Source organism: Vulpes lagopus, chromosome 3 (genome assembly GCF_018345385.1).
Source record: "Vulpes lagopus strain Blue_001 chromosome 3, ASM1834538v1, whole genome shotgun sequence".
Classification (NCBI taxonomy): domain Eukaryota; kingdom Metazoa; phylum Chordata; class Mammalia; order Carnivora; family Canidae; genus Vulpes; species Vulpes lagopus.
The window spans coordinates 81,172,828-81,193,824 of NC_054826.1; the positions used below are offsets into that span (position 1 = coordinate 81,172,828).

Consider the following 20,997-nt stretch of genomic DNA (forward strand, 5'->3'; position numbering starts at 1 on the left):
TGATCACCTTGAGAGCATGGCACTTTCTTTCCCCAGAGAAGGAAACAGAGGCTGTCTGGGCTTGCCCAGAGTGCACCGAATCTCTCTCTCTTTTTTAGTACACAAATGTTTACTTACATAGTAAAACAGGATGAGTCCCTCCCCCCCCCTTTTTTTTCCCTTTATTTTTTAAAAAAGTGATGATGGTAAATCAATGTTTGTTTGTTTTTTTTAAACCCACTAAGAGGTCAGAAATAAAAATTTTCTTCACTCACAAAAGACCAAATCTCTTTTTATTAGTTAAATGCCTCTTTAATCCATTGGGGCACAACAATCATCTATTCCTCCAAAATTTGATAATTACGAGGCTCTGAGTTTATCTCGAGGGGCCTCTGACATCCCAGCTTTGGAAGCTGAACCATTTATGTCAAATACTATCAGGATCACATTTCCCTGTGTGTCTAGTGAAAGGGTCCGCAGTCCCATGCTACTACTGGTGAAGTTTTTCTGGTTCATCCACAGGATGAGAGTTGTTTCCCACTCTGGTCTTTTTTTCCATCCTCTGCAACCAAGCTCTTGACTACCAGGGGGGAATGGTGGGAGGCACAGAGCACAGCAGCTTCCATACCATCCACCAAATGAGCTGCCTTTGAAAACACAGCACAAGGACGCTCTATCTCTAGTAGAGACCCTGGAGGCCTCAGAGCATTTCCAGCACATCTCTCCAGACAGCCATCTCAGTGGATTTAAGGGCTTTCCAAACCTAGGATGTTATCATTACTATTGGCCTGACTGAGAGTTTTAGGCTTTTAGTTGGGCACTTCTGGGTTTTGTTCAATCTTTGAGTACAAGTGCATCAACTTCGGATTTTTGTTTTGCAGAAATGAATGTGAAGGAGAATACTATGAAGTACATGGAAGTGCTTGAGGACAAGCTGCGTAGGTAAGGATGAGAATTTCTTCATTAAGACTCCATGGTGCACCTGGATTCCTAACTGTAACAGAATTTAGTGAAAGCAAAGAAAAAGCCTAGCCAATTTCTGTAATAAGTTAACAGAAAAACACAGAGAAAGGAGTCCTTTGAATTCTGTAACAGGATTCAAGCAGGTGCCATATAAACATCCCCCAGTCCTTTTATCCTCTTTATAAAAGGTAAATAGATTAGGTTGTTTAAAAATGTCTGGGGGAGATCACAAGTTAGTTTTCATGTTCCATAGGAAGAATCTTCTTTGCCATGTTAAATTCCGAATTCATGCCTTGGTCTGTTTTCTACTTTTTTCTTTTTAATGTCTGAAGTGGGTCTTACGGATTTTGACCCAGCTTATACATGTTTTGGAACAATATTTAAAAATGCACATCTTAGGTTCTGTTTTGAATCCTGACTCAAAACCAGCGTGAAAATTTGTGGTTGCCTTTTTTTTTTTAAACCCAATTAGGAATTCAGTTTGAGAAACATTACGGATGTTGCAGCATGTCAAGATGTTTCTCATTTTTGTGGATGTGTACTCATGAAAATAAATCCCAGCCACTAGGATCTGTTCCTAATTAAGGAAACAAGTATGAGAATGTAATGCGTACTTTCTTCCCTGGGAGTCATTTAGCTTTATGGACTGTTTTGCTACCATTTTGGAATTGTTAAATAACTCTTTAAATAGGCTATGTCTTAAACCCTTGTCAACTGAGATAATGCCATTGGCTAAAATATTGTCCCTTAAGAGACACTGAGAGGAGCTGCCTTGCTGAGTTCTGCTCTGCGGGGCAAGGAAGGTACTATGGGATTTCTTCTACGCCTCGAGAAGCAAGTTCTTCTAATATTGACTGATATTTATCTATTTCTAGTGCCCCAGACACAGGGAGGAACTATGACAAAGATGGTCAGGAGAGAGTGTGGGGTAAGGAGGGCATGCAGGTATGAGCATCCTCACGGAAAATGTCTCCCCTCCTAAGAAAGTAGGATACTTGTCTGGATCAGGTACTCTGCTCTGAGTCCAGCTTCACCTTCTCCTATCTGTGCCTGGGGAAGTCTTCAGCATATTCAGCATAAGCATGACACACACCATAGGTTCCACTAGGTTACTGGCTGGCAGCTTGGGGTCGTATGAGCTTGGGCACTGGTGGAGAGATGCACGCCCATTTAGAATGCAGCTCTACAGCTTATCCAACTACCAACTTCCAGTAAATATTCACTGTCATCTTCTTTAGCTGTCAAGCTGAAGGAGGGATACCTGCCTTCTAGAGTCAGGGTGTGGTTTTTATTAAACAGCAGAGATAAAGTCCACACCTCGTGGACAGTCAGCAAACATTAGTTCCCTTCGTTTCCTGCTGCTTCTGATCTTTGCTCTCCTTTTCATCAGAACTGAGTGAACAGGGATGCGCAGAACTCATCCTTTTCCCTCCAAACCAGCTCTCCCTGCTGTGTATCCAGCCCAGAGAATAGCTCATCACCCGCCTGGAGAGATCCTTGTGCCTGGCTCCCTGTGTGGCCCCATGGACCTATGCTCACTCCCTGGGCCCTCAACTCCTGCTCCAAGTCACCGAGTCCGACCAGGCTGGCCTCTTTTGTGTCCTCAAACCCTCCCACCTTCCACTGCTCGTCTGCATCTGTCTTTTCTTTTTTTTTTTTTACATCTGTCTTTTCTTACTGAGCAACCATCATAGCTACTTTTTGTGTTTTTCTGTCTCATGTTACCCTTCTCATTCCACTCTCCAGGTGGTCTTGAGTGAGCATCTTAAAATACAAATGTGATCATCCCCATCATCCTAAGGATAAAGCTCAAAGATCTTACTGTAGCTCCTTAAACTCTTCCATATGGCCTCTGTGTGTCCTTCAGCATCATTCATCATCATCCTGCCACCGTCCTACTACTTGTACTGGTTCTCTTATGTTTCCTAATGGGATTTGAAGTCATCTTCAGGAGGGTCAGATGCTCTGGCCTGAGACGGGCCAGTGTCCTCCCTATGGCATGCTGGCATAGCAGAACACTCACTCTTGCCATTCCCTTTGCATGCACCACTGTGGCCGCTCCCAGCTCTACCCTCAATGGCCATATGTCTTTTCATCCTTCATGCTTTAGGTATCCCTCTTTGAAGCCTTCTGTGACTCCCCATCACTGAGAAACATGCTTGCCCTGAATTCTTTTCACTTTCAAAATGCTTTGTGACAGGTATTGCAGATCACATTTGTCTTGTTCAGTGTGTATCTTGTGATTTGATGGTGCTGAGCAGTGTAAGGGTATCCAACAAATAGTTAGTGAGTAAATGGTTGAGTGAATGTAACAAACTTCTAGATCCCTCCCCCCGCCTATTCCCATCTTCCATCACCTTCTGCCTCCCTCCTTGCCCCTCCGGCCATGGGGCTGTAAGACTCACATACATTCGTCACTTAGGATCTGTCAACAGCCTCAAATGACTAGAGCGGCAGCTGACCCATCCTATGACCTACTTCCTCAGGGCTTTTCCTTTGCTGTTGGAAGTTATAAGGGACCTGGTACAGATGGTTTGAACTGGTGTGCTAGAAACACTGGAATAGAAGGGAAAGCAGTGGGCAGTAGGCAGAGTAGCAGAGGCTATGTGTACCACAAGGTGTGTGCAGGGAGTTTTACTGCCGCCTCAGATCAGGAGGCCAGACTGGATGCCATGAGAAGTGTGGAAATGGTCAACCTCTCCCTCCCACGACAGAACTGTCCTCCCCCCTGGGCCCAAGGAGCAAAGGTTGCATGATCCCACCACAGTCCCAGTTCTTTCCATGAGTGGAACGGTTTGCCTCACAGTGGCTGCTCAATTAATACTGCAGGATATTGACCAAAGCAAGGAGATAGATGCTAATGTGAGTCTTTGTTACTTGTTACCACCATCTGTAGTCTCTCTTGGTCTTCCAGGAATTTTGAAAGGAAGTGGCTGAGAACTGAAAAGATTGCTCATTTCCCCCCTTTGAATGTATGGAGGACACAATTTACAATCACTGCTACAGTGAGATTTGGATCTGGCCAGTCATGATTTGGCAGATAAATCTAAATGACAACAATAACTTTGTTACTATGTCAGTGACACTGAGACAGATTGGTGGGCTCAGCATCCTACTCTCTATCAAGAAAGTCAAGTGAATTAGTGAGTTAGGAAGTGTCCGATTCTGTTAGCAGTTCAAAGGGATACCTGCACCAAGTGTGAAAATATTCAGTGGGGGCTTTTAGTATATTTTTAAATGAAGATTTGCCATGTAACAATCTGAGTTATATATATAAAAAAAAAAAAAGAAGAAGAAGAAAAGAAATTCCCTTCTGAATTTGAATGCTTATAAAAATTCACAAAGTTTTTTCCCCCAAAAACTTGTTTTTTGATCATGGTTTTATTTTCTATCCAACTACGTTAAAGTTGCAAATTATTTGATGCACTTAAATCTTATGTTATCTTACATACCCAGGAACCTATTCAGTCGAGTGTAATTGTCAATAGATAAATAGTAAGATCATGTATTTGTAAATTATACCCGTAAACTCATTTCATATAATATACACGAGAAAAAATATAGACATATATAAATATACACATATATGTACACATACACACATATAAACACACAAAATTACAATAGAAAAATAGACATTCATAGTTATTCTATTTATTTTGAAAACTGTCTTTTAGCAATAGTGCATGGACCAGAAGTCTATGGATCAGAAGGAGGTCACCCTCTCTCCTTTAATATCTAACCTCACCAACAGGGAGTGGCTTAGGCACAAGGAGAACATGGCTTATCATTTCTCTATGTCAGCAAAAGGCAGAGATACATCAACACACCTTGTTCTCCAGAAGAAAATGAACTGATAAAAAAAAAAATCAGAGTTATAAGTTAGATACATGTGTGTTCCTGTTTCCCCTTCCGCAAAGGAGAGATACTACTTGGGGATTTTTCCTTGCTCCCTTGTTTCAGGGATGTTCCTCCTTCCTTTCTCTTAGCTGGAGAGGCAGGAGGGTGGCTGTCATGGGCATCATCACATGGCCATGCCATGGACCCAGGCCCTTACTGCCTTCCTCTCTGTCCCCGCTGCTACTGCCTCTGACCTGGGAGCCCTCACTCCCTAGCCTCTGCGTGCACATTCATCCTCAGGGCTCAGCATAATATGCCTTATCTATAAAGCCTTTATGGCCTTCTGCTTCCTTCTTGGTACCCACAGCGGGGGCCACTTACAGCAATTTGTTTAATTTTTTTTTTTTTATTTATTTATGACAGCCACACACAGAGAGAGAGAGAGAGGCAGAGACACAGGCAGAGGGAGAAGCAGGCTCCATGCACCGGGAGCCCGATGTGGGATTCGATCCCGGGTCTCCAGGATCGCGCCCTGGGCCAAAGGCAGGCGCCAAACCGCTGCGCCACCCAGGGATCCCCACAGCAATTTGTTTAAATGGTTTCTATCTGATTCTATTAGACTATGAGATCCTAGAGAATGGGTTCCATGCCTTAGTTGCTTTGTATTCCAAGTGGCCAGTGTGCTGTTTGGCATGTGGTCAACAGTCAGTAAAATTATATTTACTGCAAGAATGAAAATGGCTAAATAGCAATTGTATCTTGATACTCTATTTTCAACTGTTATCTTCAAAATGTTAAGGCATCCTAAGAAGATATAATGCCCCAGAAATCCATTCGTCTTGCCATCCAATATTAATGGTATAGAATACAATAGAACAACAACAAATCTACTCTTAAAGAGCTTTCCCCACTTATTATTACTCTCTCAGATTTATTGTCTCTAGAGGTTAAGAGGTATGTGATATTTTGGTCTGGCTGATTTTCCTTTATGGTAAAACCTTGCTTTAATTTCCATTGTCTCCCTTATTATATATTCCCTAGTAGCTATCTTTCCCAAAGACTCAACAGAAATATTCAAAAGTTCTATTGACAGGTTACATATTTTATTGGCCATATGTTATATCTTATATGTCTAAGCACGGTGCAGGAGAAATTCATTATTGTTCAATGGCTAACTCATGTCCCTGGGTAGCATGCATCAAACCCTCTACCCTATGGCTAAGGAGTAGTGGTTCCATTTAACCTTGTGGAATCTCTTGTATGCATGACTAATGGGAAACTGTCTCTTCTAGCTTCTTGCAGTTCTATTGCTACCTTTTTTTCCCTGCAGTTGAATATGAAAACTTTGTTAAGTACAGCTCACTGGATTATAGATTATTTTGTTTCCTTGTGCTCTTCTGTGTTTAAGTGGTTTTATTTCCCCTTTGGAGTATGTATCATGCTTTTGTAATCAGAAAACAGAAAAATCATTAAAATTTTTTTCGAATGTAGAAATTGTTAGATATTTCTTAGAGGCCCTTCTTAGCTTTAGAAAGGATTATTAAAAAAAAGAAAGGATTATCCAACATACATCAGTTTCATCTGAAATTTACTTTGAAATTTAGAGACTAACATATTTTTCAAAAGGTGATTTGCTTCTTTTTTTTTTTTTTTATAATGATTAGTTTCTAATTATCTCAAAATTTCAATACAAACAGCTTGATGGGAGGTGGAGGCTGGGTGAACTCACTCTGCTAATGAACACCCAGAGGTAACCAGCAGAGAGGAGCAGAGAGGGAAAGGTCCTGGTAGCTTCCTACCTGGATCTCCTACTACCTCTCAGCTTGCCTGTGTGGATGGCTCTGCTTTCACATCGGAAGTCAGTAGAAAGTGAGAGTCAGATGACTAGAGTTTGGAGTAGGCATCTGGCGAAATTGTATCGACCTTCTGTGTAAGGCAGCACAGTGCAGGAGACCAAGCAGCGTCCCTGCACTCAATAGGCATGCCCTCTGGAGGGTAAGGGACAGTGCCTCAGAGACCAAGGTCTATTCCCTCACCCAGTGCTCCCGGAGCCCATCAGTCACGCCCAAGAGCAAGTGTCATGACTGACTGCTCACAATCCAGCGAGGATGGGAATCACAGCTGAAGATGTGCTCTCTGGGGCACTTGTTTCACACACAAGAGTCCCCCTGGGTGTGGGAAGAACCTTTTAGAGTTCTATTTTACGTTTTCAGTTTACCCATTTAAATTTTGTCTCTGAAAAGTGGTCTTGTTCTTGAAATGTTTTATATGTATGCAGTGCTACATTATACAAGTTTTGAAACAAATACTATAGCGCATGCTGGTGATTTCATTACTGATGAGTTGACATATAATAAGAAGTAGCAGAGATAGTGCCAAAGATAGTATTCCTTTATTTATTTTTCTAATACTGAACCAGATACTGCATTTAGCATACACCCACCCCATCCATCCACAAAGGAAAAAGGGAGTTAATGCTGAGAGACACTCAGGCTTCACAAAGACGATGAAAGAAGCAAGGCATGGAGAGTGAAGAAGCAGGGTTAGAACGTGCGGAGGCATGGGAATCTGAAATGCGATGGCAGCTACTGGGGACTCGAGGCGAGAATTCATGAGCCTTATTCAGGTGTCTGGCCCTTAGCAGCATAATAGCTGAAAGCCGAAGAGTCTGCTTATCCTAGGAGCGTATTGCAAACCTGACCTGGCAATGCTGGCGTTCATGGCAGGCATGGAGGCTGCTCACCCTGAACAATGAATGGAATTCTTTGAGGTCTCACGTATAATGCCCTTTATGCCAAATTATGCAAGGTAATTTTGAAGTTCCTGTACACCTGGAACAATCCATTTTCAACCCATATTGAACTGATTTCAAAAGCTGTTGAGGGAAATGAATGTAAGAAATGGCAGCCAGTAGATAAGCAACTGGCTGCCATGGGAACCCCTTCCCCCCTCTTGTACAAAGAAAAGGAAAGCAGACCCACGTGGACACCTCCATTTGTTTTTTCATACTTTCTTGTTCCGTTGCTGACATATGCCTTCCTCCTCTCTTAATGGACACACGTCAAACGTGTTACCTCTCCCCCCAGACCTCACTTCTTCACGGCGAGCTCAGTGCCTTTATCACTGCTTCTGCGTGGCCTTGACCCCTTTTTGCATTGCCTCTGCTGTCAGAAATATGGAGAGTCTCAGCTTCTTTCTTTCCCCTCCCTGATTTGGTGTGACCCTCCTGCATCTACTTGCATTCCTCGCTGGGGGCTGTTTGTATCAGCTCTGTCTCTCTCTCTCGTTAGCAGGAGACTTTTTATCCCTGCCTGATGAGCAGGCTCTTTACGGAGTTGAACCCTGTCTGTCCTTTCAGATTCTATTGAAGCAGGTGTGGCCCACAGTGATTTCTCCCTCTTCTGGCGCCTCTCTTCTGGCTACCTCGTGCCTGCTCTTTGATCACACTGCCTTGGGACATGAGTTTCCCTTTTAACTGTCTGTGTCCTGCCTTCTTGCCTCAATGGCCAGCTCAGAGCCTGTCTTCTCACACAGGAAATACTTATGACTTCCTCCATCGATTGATATATTTGTAGCAAGCCCACATTTCCCTTTCAAAACCAAACAAATTGATCCTACACATCTATACATCTGGCCCTTGAACAACACGAGTTTGAACTGTTTGGGTCCACTTACATGCAGATTTTTTTTTAAAATAAATCCAGTAGACTACTATATATGTATTTTCTCTTCCTTATGATTTTCTTAATGACATATTCTCTCTCTCTCTCTCTCTCTCCCTCTTCCCCCCACCATATATTTTAAAGTATGTCCATGCCCAGTGTGGAGCCCAACATGGGCTTGAACTCACAGCCCTGAGATCAAGACCTGAGCTGAGATTCAGAGCTGTATGCTTAATGGACTGAGCCAAACAGGCACCCTTTAAAGGCAGTTTTTGGAGAATATACTGGAAAGTCCTCATGAACACATTCATAACCAATGCAAAAGTACTCTTCATGTAGCTGTTACCAATCACTCCTGGAAAAAAAACAGGAGATGCTGACCATATTGTAAGAATGTGGTATAAAATATACATAACACACAAAATATGTATTTATTGACTGCTTTTGTATCAGAAAGGCTTTCAGGCAACAGTAGGCTAACAGTATTTATGTTTTGGGGGAGTCAGAAGTTCTCCAGAAAGAGAAAGCAGAGCTCCTGCTCTAGAAACCCAAGTCCTCTGATTAGGTGTTTTTCCTTCAGGGCTAGAAGTGCTATCACCACCCAAATCCCATCTGGCCTCTATACCCAGTCCACAAAGTGGGGCCAGAACCCATTCTTCCCTTCTAGGTACACTGACCAGCAGTGCCCAGAAGCAGGAATTAATATAAAAGGTCTCCCTTCCTTGGAGACCATAAAAACAATCCTCAAACATTTTCTCTCTTGATGATTATATAGAGAACCTGAGACATTTCAATTTTTTAAAAAAATTTGTTTTAATTCCAGTATAGTTAACATACAGCACAATACTAGTTTCAGGTGTACAATATTGTGATTCAACATTTCCATACAGTATCTGGTGCTCATCATGCCAAGTGCCCTCCTTAATCCCCATCACTTATCTCACCCATCCCCCCACTCACTTCCCCTCTGGGAACCATCCATTTCTTCTCTATAGTTGAGTCTGTTTCTTGATTTGTTTCTCTCTCTTTCTTATTTTTTCCCTTTGCTTGCTTGTTTTGTTTCTTAAATTCCACACATGAGTGAAATCGTATGGCATTTGTCTTCCTGTGACTGACTTATTTCACTTTTTTTTTTTTTTTTTTTTTTTACTTATTTGGCAAGATTGCATGGCCATCCATGACAAGATTGCCATCTTTTTGATGGCTGAGTTATAGCCACCCCACATCTTCTTTATCCATTCATCAATCAATGGGCACTCAGTCTGCTTCCATATCTCAGCTACTGTAGATAATGCTGGTATAAACATAGAGGTGCATGTGTCCCTTTGAATCAGTGTTTTGTTTCTTTGGGTAAATACCCAGTAGTGTGATTATTAGATCACAAGGTAGTGCAGGCTCTGCAGTCACATCATCTAAGTTTGAGTGCAGCTACTTCTGGGCTGTGGGCTGCCACTAAGTCAATAAATCTCTTCAAGATCCAATTTTCTGTTATTAAAATGGACAAATAATAGAGTAGGATAAAGAATGTTTCTCATATACAGTAAAGGCTTAATCAATGCTAGTTATTATTACCTTAGTAGTAGCTCTGGACTATAAAAAATTATAAAACCATAAAAAAAAAAATCCTTATTTTAGGGGTACCTGGGTGGCTCAGTCAGTTCAGCAACTGGCTCTTGATTTCAGCTTAGGATCATGAGATCAAGCCCTGGGTGGGGCTCTGCACTGGGTGTGGAGACTGCTTGGGATTCTCTCCCTCTCCCTCTGCACCTCCCTCTGCTCAACCGCCCACCCTCACAACTCATGCTCTCCTTCTGTCTCTAAAAAAAACCAAACAGACAAACAGAAAACAATATTATTTTATTAATCCAGAAGAGAGCCCCTATCCTCCTGGTAAAATTATGGGGAGAAGAGAGATGTTTGGTTGTAGCTAATAACCTCTACTAAGAGTCTCACAACCCTTGTATATTACTGAAACACAGCTTTTTTTCTGCTGTCTGCCCTTTAGCCAGCTGTTAGCACCTCCTGTGGAGGGTGAGGAGGGAAAGAAATGAGGTAATTGAGTTCTTGTTAATGGCTGTGACAAAGGTTTAGAGCCTCCCATGGTTTGTGCGATGAAATAGCTAGGATCCTGGAGCAAACTTCTGTCTTTAGAACCAGTCTGGCCAGTTGTGGAGTTTTTTTATTTACTTTATTTATTTTATTTTATTTTTTTTTATTGGAGTTCAATTTGCCAACATATAGCACCCAGTGCTCATCCCATCAAGTGCCCCCCTCAGTGCCCGTCACCTAGTCACCCCCACCCCCCGCCCACCTCCCTTTCCACCACCCCTTGTTTGTTTCCCAGATTTAGGAGTCTCTCATGTTCTGTCTCCCTTTCTGATATTTCCCACTCATTTTTTCTCCTTTTCCCTTTATTCCCTTTCACTATTTTTGAGAAAGGCCTGAGCTCCCAGGCTCCAAAGCTGGGAAGAATTTACCATCTCTTCTGTGATTCATGGAGCTACAAGGTACCTCAACTTGATGCTCTGTGGAGCTCAGGCTACAGTTACCTCAGGGACAGCATTTTTTGAGGAAAGTAACTCCAATATACTTGCTTCTCTCCCTCTGACATTTCCCTTTGAGTAAGCAAACATGTTGCGCTAGAGAAGGGGGTGGCAGATGGGAAGAAGGGAAAGCATGAATGGAAGCCCTCTGAGCCTGTCTAGTGAGGAGCTCCAAAGAGTGGGGAGTGCTCAGTGCAGAGTGTGACAGGAAGCATCTGGGGAGCAGAGTGACGTGGCACATGGAGAAGACAGACTTTTAATTGCCAGGTCAGGACTAAAAGGTCAGAATACCTGTGAGGAGGTCATAGCCACCTGTCATCACTATGTCGCTGATGCATCAAGGCTTAATTGGACTTGGTGCCATTTCTAAAAGTAGCTTGAGAAAACAAACAAACAAAAAAAGATGACTGTGATTTTGATGGATAGGATAGGGAATAGATAGGAGACTGATTGTAATTTCAAACAGAAGGCCCTGCCAGCGGATTCTACTGTGGTTTGTGCAGCTCGACCCGAAGTTTCTCTGCTTTCAACCTGTGATACGATCACTCTGTCCACTGAGATCAATTAAGAAATCAACCAGTTTTCAAGGAGGCTCAAGGCTTGGCCAGTTGCCCAGTGATTACTGTTTCTTTACTCTGTTTCTTTTAGGTGGCTGAGAGACACCAGTTGTGATCACTAGGGGAGACCAGAGAGAAGTGATGTCCACTATGCTCTATGAGCCTATGTGCCTGTTGGCACCCCAGATAGGCCAGTGTGCTTCAGAGTGTGTGCATTTCAAGGTGCCTGTCACATTTCTAAAAAGGCAATTCTAATTAATCAATAGGGAATGTCCAAGCTAAGGGGATTTTTGCAAACTCAAGAGAAACCATTATAGCTTGAGTGTTTTTGATGCCTTTTGGCAGGGAGTTGAGAAATCTTAAAGAAAAATTAATTGCTGTATCAATGGAAACCCCAGTAGGTAGATAACCAATTTGTCATTAATTAAAATGAGAAGACTTTTAAGGATTCAGAGAAGCGTTGTCAAGATTGTATGATAGTTTAATTTGCTAACATGGTATGAACCTGTTAGCTTCAGCTGCATGATTAATACAAGCAAAACTCCTCATGGGATTTTTTCTGACGCTCACTTCCAGTGTGCAGTTTTAAGACTCTGCTCAGTGTCCTTATCTCACGTAAAGTGAGATGCCAGCCCTGCAGCAGCCTTGGCAAATGTAGGTTAGACAAAATATTACACACGACGTTTCTGTGACTCATTTTGCTCCTTTTCCCTCCCCACCCTGCCACCTCCCAGCCAGCCTGAGTCATGCAACAGCTGTGTGAGTGTTAGCTAGAAAGCGGAGAGCAGCAGACACTTTTTGTGCTGCTTGCATCTCATTATATCTGGAAGCTCACACCAGGATGGGCTCTAAATCCCTTATCACAACTGCCTCAGGCGGAAAGCAGGTTTTTCCCTCTGTTGCTGCTGATGTAAAGATGACATTTCTTGAGCTGGGAGAATTTTATGTGACGGTATTGTGTGCTAAGCCGCAAAAGATAATTCTTTAGCTCCCATTCATCACCAAAACAGGGTCTTTTGGTTGTGCTTCTTAAAAAAAGAAAAAAGAAATCCCCTAAAGAAATCGTGAAAATTATTTAGTGGCCTAAGGAAGAGAAGAGAATCACCAAGATGATGACTTGTGACAGTTACACAAAGCAATTTGACTGAGTTATTTCCTCTATTATTCTATAAATGGGAAAATAAGCGAACGCCCTGGTTAGTTAGATGCGTTTCCCTGGTGCAGATGGGCCACAGCACTACGTCTCCCTATTCTGTATGTGAACTCAAGCCTGTCTCTTTTAATTGACACTCTGTCTCTAGAATGTTCTTGATCTATTGCCATTCAGTGGAGTTTACTTTTGTTTTGGTAATGGCATTTGTCCACTCTTGTAGTTACAGATGGAGATTGTTCTTGAGTATTGCTTTGGTGCCAGGGCGCTCATTCATGTGGGTTATTAGAGCATGAAGGGGGAATGTGTTTCTGTAAGTTGCCTTGCCCTCCTGTGGGCCTATGGGGTAGGGTCTCACCTGGAGGATGCTTTATCTGATTCTCTAAGTGTCTCAATGCTTTGCACTAGAAGGGTTTGGTCAAGTGTAACTGTCTAGCTTCAGAATGAATTTGGTCCCATCTTTGTTTTCCAGGTCATCAGCATTTAGACCCTTCTAGAGTAGCTGTGATCATAGGATCTTGGCTTCGTCTCAGGCTACTTTAGTCTATCTAGGAGGAAGGACTCTTATTTAAGATTTAGTGGGACAATATCCACAGAGAGATTCACACCCTGAGGGATGGTCTCGTGAGAGCAAATTGGCCAGTAGGTTGGCCCTGTCCAAGTCTGACTCCTAAAAACAGCCACAGGATCTCATGACATGAGGATTTGGAAGGCAGATAAAGAAAATGGTGACTGATGTAGCAGCCAGTTGCTGTCATAGTCAATGCTGAGGTATTAGCACCGCTTGAGCCCGAGAGGAATAGACTGGCTATAAGTATTTGGGAAAAGCAGACTAGCTTCTCCAGGGAGCAGTGGCCATATGCCACTTAGAGGGCACATGGGCCCTAGTTCCAGTGTGAGGCCTGTAATGCTTGGCTCCGTCTCTTCCTCACAAGCCTTTTCAGCCCCCTTGACCACATATCCCCATGCCCCTTATGTGATGGATCCTGGCCAATTGTAACTGGAGACTGTGAGGATAACCGAGTCACTGTCTTACTCTTTCAGGGAATAAATAAATATTTGGGAGACAGCTACCACTTTATTCAAAGGTCTAAAAGAAGGAATTCCTGGGTCAGAGATGGGTGGTCTGGGAGTGATGTCAGTCAGGGTAGGCTTTTCCAGTGTCCTTCAAATCCACTACATGACATGGATCACAGACACTGCTGATCTGGTTTCCACACATGAGAATGGGCAGCTTGGGGATGTGATTTATAATTACCATCAACAACCCCCCTAAAGCCTCAGTTGGCTTCTCTTGTCTCTTGAAGTCTTGAATTCAGATCTGTATTAATCACATGTAATCACATGCATCTTTCCCATTCTACGGCTGCCCTCCTTTATGCTCCAAGAAGTAGAGTCAGCATTTCCTTACCAACAGAGACTGTGAGCCGTGGGTTGGAAGTTAAGCATCTGTTTAACAAAATAGCTGTATTAGTAATAATAACAATGAGACACTCGAGACAGTACTCAGTACTTTCAGGGCTCAACAGGTCAAAAGCTAAAAAAGCCAGCCGCTATTCATTGGCGGGCAAGGTACAACATGGAGGACTCTCCTCACTTCCACCCCAAATTCACATTTTTCTTCCTCTGAAGCTGTGGCTGTTTCGGTGATTCGGAGTTAGTGGTGGCTTTTTATCTCCCTTACAGATGTAGATGTTTATGTCTGCAAAATGGTATTTCCTGCAGCTGTAGGACCCCCCCCCCCCACTCCCCCACGCTGCCATCTTCAGGACTCACAAGCCAAGCAAAGTCACCTGGAGGATGATAGCAGGAGAGAAGCACGTCTCGGGGTCTGTAGGGCAGGATCGGAAGCTGTGTGTTTGTGTGCACTCGGCCGGCGTCCCATGGTCTCAGAGTGGCACAAGCCAGCCTCTCCCCTGCATGTTTAGCCTCTGCCTCTCCTCAGAGTTTGAGCTTGACTGAGCAACAATGAAATGGACACTCCAGCCACGACAGCAATGTAAAATGAAATCGACAACCTTTAAAATCAGCATTATTGGTCATTTTCTTCTTAGACCATTTTATCCGTCTTTTTTCTTAAGTCAGGAAAATAAATCTCATCCCCTATATTGAGGTCCTCAGAAAATGTGAAAAAATGAGCTGAGTGAAAACCTGGTAACAGACATTGCTTTACCAGCCCCCTTATGTCTGCGTGGATTTTCAGGGAGTAACTGGTGGCTGTTTCTGTCTTCTTAACTCCTATAAGAAGAAGGCCAAGGAAGATGTGGAGGTTCTAGAAGAAGGGTAGCACTGATTTTTTTTTTTTTTAAGATTTTATTTATGTATCCATGAGAGACAGACAGAGAGAGAGAGAGAGAGAGAGAGAGAGAGAGAGAGGAAGAGACACAGGCAGAGGGAGAAGCAGGCTCCATGCAGGTAGCCTGATGTGGGACTGGATCCCGGGACTCCAGGATCACTCCCTGGGCCGAAGGCAGGCGCTAAACTGCTGAGCCACCCAGGGATCCTGGGCAGCACTGATTTAAATGTGTGTAGCCACACCTCATTTTGTCAACCAGTGTCTTTTTGTTTTTTGGATTTTGTTGTTGTTGTTGTTGTTGGCTCCTTTAAGACCCATCTAGGATTGTAATAAAATGAACCAGTAATACCAATCTGCATTGTCGTTTTCTTCAAGAAATTCAAAAACGCATTAAGCAATTTGAAAACTATTGCAGACTTTGCACATCAGTGTACTCATTACGTGTCTAGACAGCCCCCCTTGACTCACTGCCATCCCTCCCAAATGCTGTGACTCCTGTGACAGGAGAGGAGGCCAAGCTGCAGGCGTCCCTTCTTCCCCTTCCCTCCACTGCTTCCCAGGAGCAAACTTGCCAACTATTTTGATGCAAAGTGTTTAATGGACTTGTGAGTCCCCATCTCCTTGTGTGTGACTCCAGGGGCTTCAGTGGACTTGAGAGACATCACAGTGTTTTTTAAAAAAAAAAAAATGCCATTTATTTCATAACCTCTGCGCATCAGCCTAGACTCTGGCTTGAAGCCCCATGAAGAGCCTGTTGCCACCAGTTAGCAGAAGACGCAGAGCTTCTGAAAAGGAGCCAGGCACAGAATGACAAGTATAAATTTGTTCCTCAAAGAGCCGGCCTGACCTTTCTTGCAGCTGCTCCAGCGGAAGAGATAACTTGGGGACAGGAAAAGGAAGCTCTCCCTTCAGTTTACATAGGATAATGAGAGTTCTGATTCTTACTTCCATGTTGAAGGATAAACCAGGAACAGAGGCATTCATCCTGAGGGAAAGGATTAGAGAGCATTTGGAACCTGAGAGGCCAACCAGTTATTTTCCCAGGATAGAAATTTCTTTAGAGCCTCCCTGTTGGGCTTTATGCGATACCTCTGCTTCTGGATTGCTCATTATCTTGGGAGATCATCAGAGCAGAACAGTCAGACCAAGGCAAGAGCTTTTTAAAATGGACTATGGATGATTCAAATAGGTTCTAAATACTTATGCCACAAATACATTTTAGAGGGCTCTAGTAATGATGATAGAGACAGATTGAGACATTTTTCAAATGTTTGTTGGAAAGCTGGAAATGACATGCCATGATAATATGGAACTAACCTTTATTATGAGATACTGTGTCAGATAACCCACTAAATACTTTAAATGGATTTACTTAAGCCTCCTAATAACCCAATGAGATGGAAGCTCTGTTATTTTTTTTAAAAGATTTTATTTATTTATTCATGAGAGACACACAGAGAGAGAAGCAGAGACACAGGCAGAGGGAGAACCAGGCTCCATGCAGGGAGCCCGACGTGGGACTCGATCCTGGGTCTCCAGGTTCACACTCCGGCTGAAGGCAGGCGCTAAACCGCTGAGCCATCCGGGCTGCCCGGAAGCTCTGTTATTAACCCAAATATATAAGACAGCTGAGGCTCAGGAAGAGAAAGCACCCTGCCCCTGTCCCAGTGGGACTCCTCTTAGGGAATCATGGTCTGTTTGTTTCAACCTCCCTAAGAGCCCTGACTCTCTGAGACTAATGTTGGCACAACATTCCAGAGTTGCATATGAGCCATATATACAAAACTTGAAAGCAGTATCTCAAAAAATAGATTTTTGGTTTAAATTCCCTTAGTAAGACTTAAAAAACACCCTAATTACTAAGAAAAATTTCAAACATATACAAAACCAGAGAAATTATGTAATGAATTAGGGTGATGAGCCCCCATGTACACATCACACACATTCAACAATTTTCAGCATGTGGCCAAAGTGATTTCAGCTATACCCCCACTAACTCTCCTACTCTGTTAATTTCCTATTGCTGCTAAAACAAATGATGACAAACAGTTCACTGAAACAAATTTATTTCTTCTAGTTCTAGTATTTGGAAGTGCATAAGTGGTTTCACTGGGCTGACATTGCAGTGTTGGCTGGGCTCTTTCCTTTTGGAGGCTCCAAGTGGAGAATGTTTCATTATCTGTTTCAGCTGCGAGTGGCCACCCGTATCTTTAGCTTGGGGCCCATTTATCCATCTTCAAAGCACATCACTCCAATCTGCTTCTGTCATGATACCACCCTCTCTGATTCTGAACCTTCTGGTTCACTTATGAGGACCATTGTGGTGATGTCATTGGGCTCACCAGATAATCCAGGATAACGTCCCTATCCAAAAGCTCTTAATTTAATCACATCTGCAAAGTCCCTTTTACAATATAAAGTAACATTCAGAGGTTCTGAATATTAAGACATGAAGATCTTTGGGGAGTTATTATTCCATCTATCATACCCCCTGAACCCCCAAAAGGAATATTTTGAAGCAAATCTCAGACATTTTATTTAATCTGTAAATATGTCAGTTCATATCTTCAGAAAGAAAAAGACTCTTAAAAAGTAACTGTGATACCCTTCATCATACTTTAAAGTATTGACAAGACTTTTTTGTTATCATCAGATATCCAGTCAGTGTTCCAATTTCCCTGAATTTTTTCATGATTTTATTTTAACAGGTCGTCTATTCAAATAAAGAAATGTGTTTTAGGTTTTTTTTAATCTGCAGGTTCTCTCTCCTTTTACTTTAGTTTTTATTATTGTTGGAGAAATCAAGTTTTCTATACTACAGAATTTGTCTGATTGTGTCTTTGTGGTCATTGTCATGGGTTTTTTTTTTTTTTTCTATGTATTTCCCATAAACTGATAGTTTGATCTAGAGATTTGATTATATTGAGGTTTGATTTTATTGTCAAGAGATTTTCACTGATAGTGTTTTAACTTTCTCCTGAATCATATAAGGAAGCCAATAATATCCATTGTCTCTCTCATGTGGCATTGATCTTGATTGTTGGATTCAGGTGTCTGGAGCCCTACCCTCTTTGGATCTGGTTCCTTATCAGCTTTTTACCTGCATTGGTGATTAGTGACTGGATTTGTTATTTCTCTAGTGGGTTTCAGAACCGTAATATTCTAATTCCATCACTGTCTTTATTATTTTTTCTTGTTAGAATACTCCTATAAAAGAAGAAAATTCCTTAGATCATTTTAAAGGAGGCTTGTGGGGGCTGTGAAATGAGAAACTCTAACCCTATCACCAAAGACTGAAGTTCTGCATAGGATGCCACAGAACTCAACAGCAATGTTTTCCTGTTCCTTCCAAGGCATAGGCAGCCACCCAGTTCACTCACAGTGACCCATGACTGGTGATGAGGGAAAGTAAATACATGTCTCAAAGTTAAAAAAAAATTTTGTTTCAACATCAATTTGATTGTCCTGAGGAACAATTTTTGAAAGAAAGACAAGATAAATATTTGACTTTTTCTCCTTATGCACCAGTTAGTTTTAAGAATAATAATTGGTTTTCTAGCATGCTCCAAAAGTGAATAAAAAGTGTATGTGTGTGTGTGTGTGTGTGTGTGTGTGTGTGTGTGTATGTATTACTATGAGGTCATGGATTTTGAAAATATTTGCTATGTTTAAGCCTTTGCAGAAATTTTTCTTTTTCAAATTGACCCATCTTTGGCTGAGAGCCCTTTCAAATTGGCTCCTGAATAGAGACCACAGTCTGGGCCCTGGGAGTGCTCATGACTACTGGGTTGGTTGTTATTTCTTAACCTTTTCAGTAGACACAGCTAGGATATTTTTGGATAAAGAAATTATATCACAGATTCATACTGTTATTTCCAGTCCAAATTTAGGATTATATGGCTTCCCTTAACTTCTTTAATTTTATATTTGTATTTGTTTTCTCATACACTAAAATTTTTAAAAAATTATTTTATCTGTCAGTTATCTATTCATATGTATATATGGAAGAGTATATTTGACTATATATATAGTGGGATATATGGTATATGTACAGTGTATATATTGTATTTATATATATAGTATGTTTATATATAATAGTATATTTGGTATATCCATATTTTATATCTGTAGTTTCATAATAATAATATTAATAGTAGTATTAATGATATAATAACTAAAAGCAACTTAAAACTTCTTTGCAGTTCCTTCTGTTCTTAAGGATGCAAAGTTAAAATATAGTTTTAAAGTCACTTTAATTTCTCTTGGTATAGTTCATCCATCAACTCAATATGTAGTTAGCTCAATGAACAGTGTGCTCATTTGTTTTATTTTGACTTCTATTTAGTGGTTGCCGTTTCTATAAACATGTAACACAAACTTTATGGTTCAAAGTCAGATGTGCAAAGCAAGGTACATTCAGAGAAGTATGCTGTCATTCTCTTTCTACAACTTGTTCCATTACCTCCCTCTACAGGAAACCATTTTCATTCAATTAGAACTTATCCTTCCACTGCTTTTTAATAATGAAGCCATATATATTCATGGTCCCTACTTAGATGAAAGGTGAAGTACTGCAGACACTGTTCTGCACCTGGCAATATGCCTTTTGAATGTAAAACTTCCTAGGCATAGAACCCATCATATCACCTTCTCATTGTAAGCCCATCAAATCACATCCTAAAGAACTGGGAGCCAGAATCCACTTTAGATTTAGATTTAGATTTAGATTTAGAGTTAGATTTTGCAGAACTCTGTGACCTAGTCTGTGGTGACATTTACATTTTACTCCTCATACTCTCATACCACTCTAAGATCTCTCAAGACTGACAATAATTATAATTAATTGTATGTACTGATTTTGGAAATACTGCTTTTTTCAACCAGATAGTTTGTCAAAAAATACTTTTCCTATGTTACTCTATGATGTTTATAGCCATAATTTTAGTAGTAATTAATGTTCCAGTGAGTGTACATACTACAGTCTGTTTAATTATAAAGAAAGCCTTTTTTTTTCTTAATTTCAAGAGAAGGAAAATATGGAAAGAACAAGGGATGAAGATAGACAGGAGGAGGCCCTTTTAAAAAACAAACACCTTTGTGAAAAATTCACATTTTTCAATTTTTTTCTAAAGTAAAATTTCCATACAAGATACATGCAAAATGTGTTACAACAGATTTAGTATATGAATAATGACTCAGACTATGATTTGAGTCAGATCCTAGAGCTCATATTGATCCTCATCTAGGAGGCTGGTAGTTTTCTTTTTATCACAGCATCTCCCATCGCTTGTTCAAAACTCTACCTGAAGCCACAGAAAACTATGGAGCGAACACATTTTTTTTTTTATAAACAACATATGTTTATAAAAGAAATCCAGCTGTTTTCTAAAGTATGGGAATTGAGAGAAGAAGCTGATCAGTGAGACTGTGGTTGCCAATGAAGACTTTGTGGGATCTGCCCCCTTCCAGAATATCGGGAAGGAGAGAGCTCCTGTGAATGAAAGCCCTTGGATGAGGATGGCATGGCTTATTCATGTGTGATTGCAGGTAATGGACAGTGCAGCTTATTAGGTAGCATGAAGCCAATGTAGAAGAAGGCCTTAGAAGGTAGACAAATACATTTAGGCTGATGAAATAGGTGAAGAATTTGTAAAGAAATGGGGAATAGCTTGATGGAAAAGCAATGTATTAGGAAAATTGGTTGGCAGTACCATTGAGAGCAGAGTAAAAAAGAGAAAGGACATGAAATTAGAGAGGCTAGGGATCCCTGGGTGGCGCAGTGGTTTGGCGCCTGCCTTTGGCCCAGGGCGCGATCCTGGAGACCCGGGATCGAGTCCCACGTCGGGCTCCCGGTGCATGGAGCCTGCTTCTCCCTCTGCCTGTGTCTCTGCCTCTCTCTCTATCTCTCTGTGACTATCATAAATAAATAAAAATTAAAAAAAAATTTAAAAAAAGAAATTAGAGAGGCTAGTAAGGAGGCTCTTAAGGTAATAGAGTCATGATTCCA

The 20,997-nt window shown here is 41.6% G+C and overlaps 1 protein-coding gene across 8 annotated transcripts in view; it reads left to right on the forward strand.

The window, feature by feature from the left end:
- DISC1 (DISC1 scaffold protein) overlaps positions 1-20,997 on the forward strand; it is a 350,357-nt gene that overhangs the window by 276,316 nt on the left and 53,044 nt on the right. For all 8 annotated transcript variants that reach the window (XR_005986855.1, XR_005986856.1, XR_005986857.1 and 5 more), the window contains exon 10: positions 861-921. Coding sequence is in view for 5 of the 8 variants with exons in the window: in XM_041749370.1 (XP_041605304.1) it covers positions 861-921 (61 nt within the window). In the remaining 3 variants the exon portion in view is untranslated. The remainder of the gene's footprint in view (positions 1-860; positions 922-20,997) is intronic.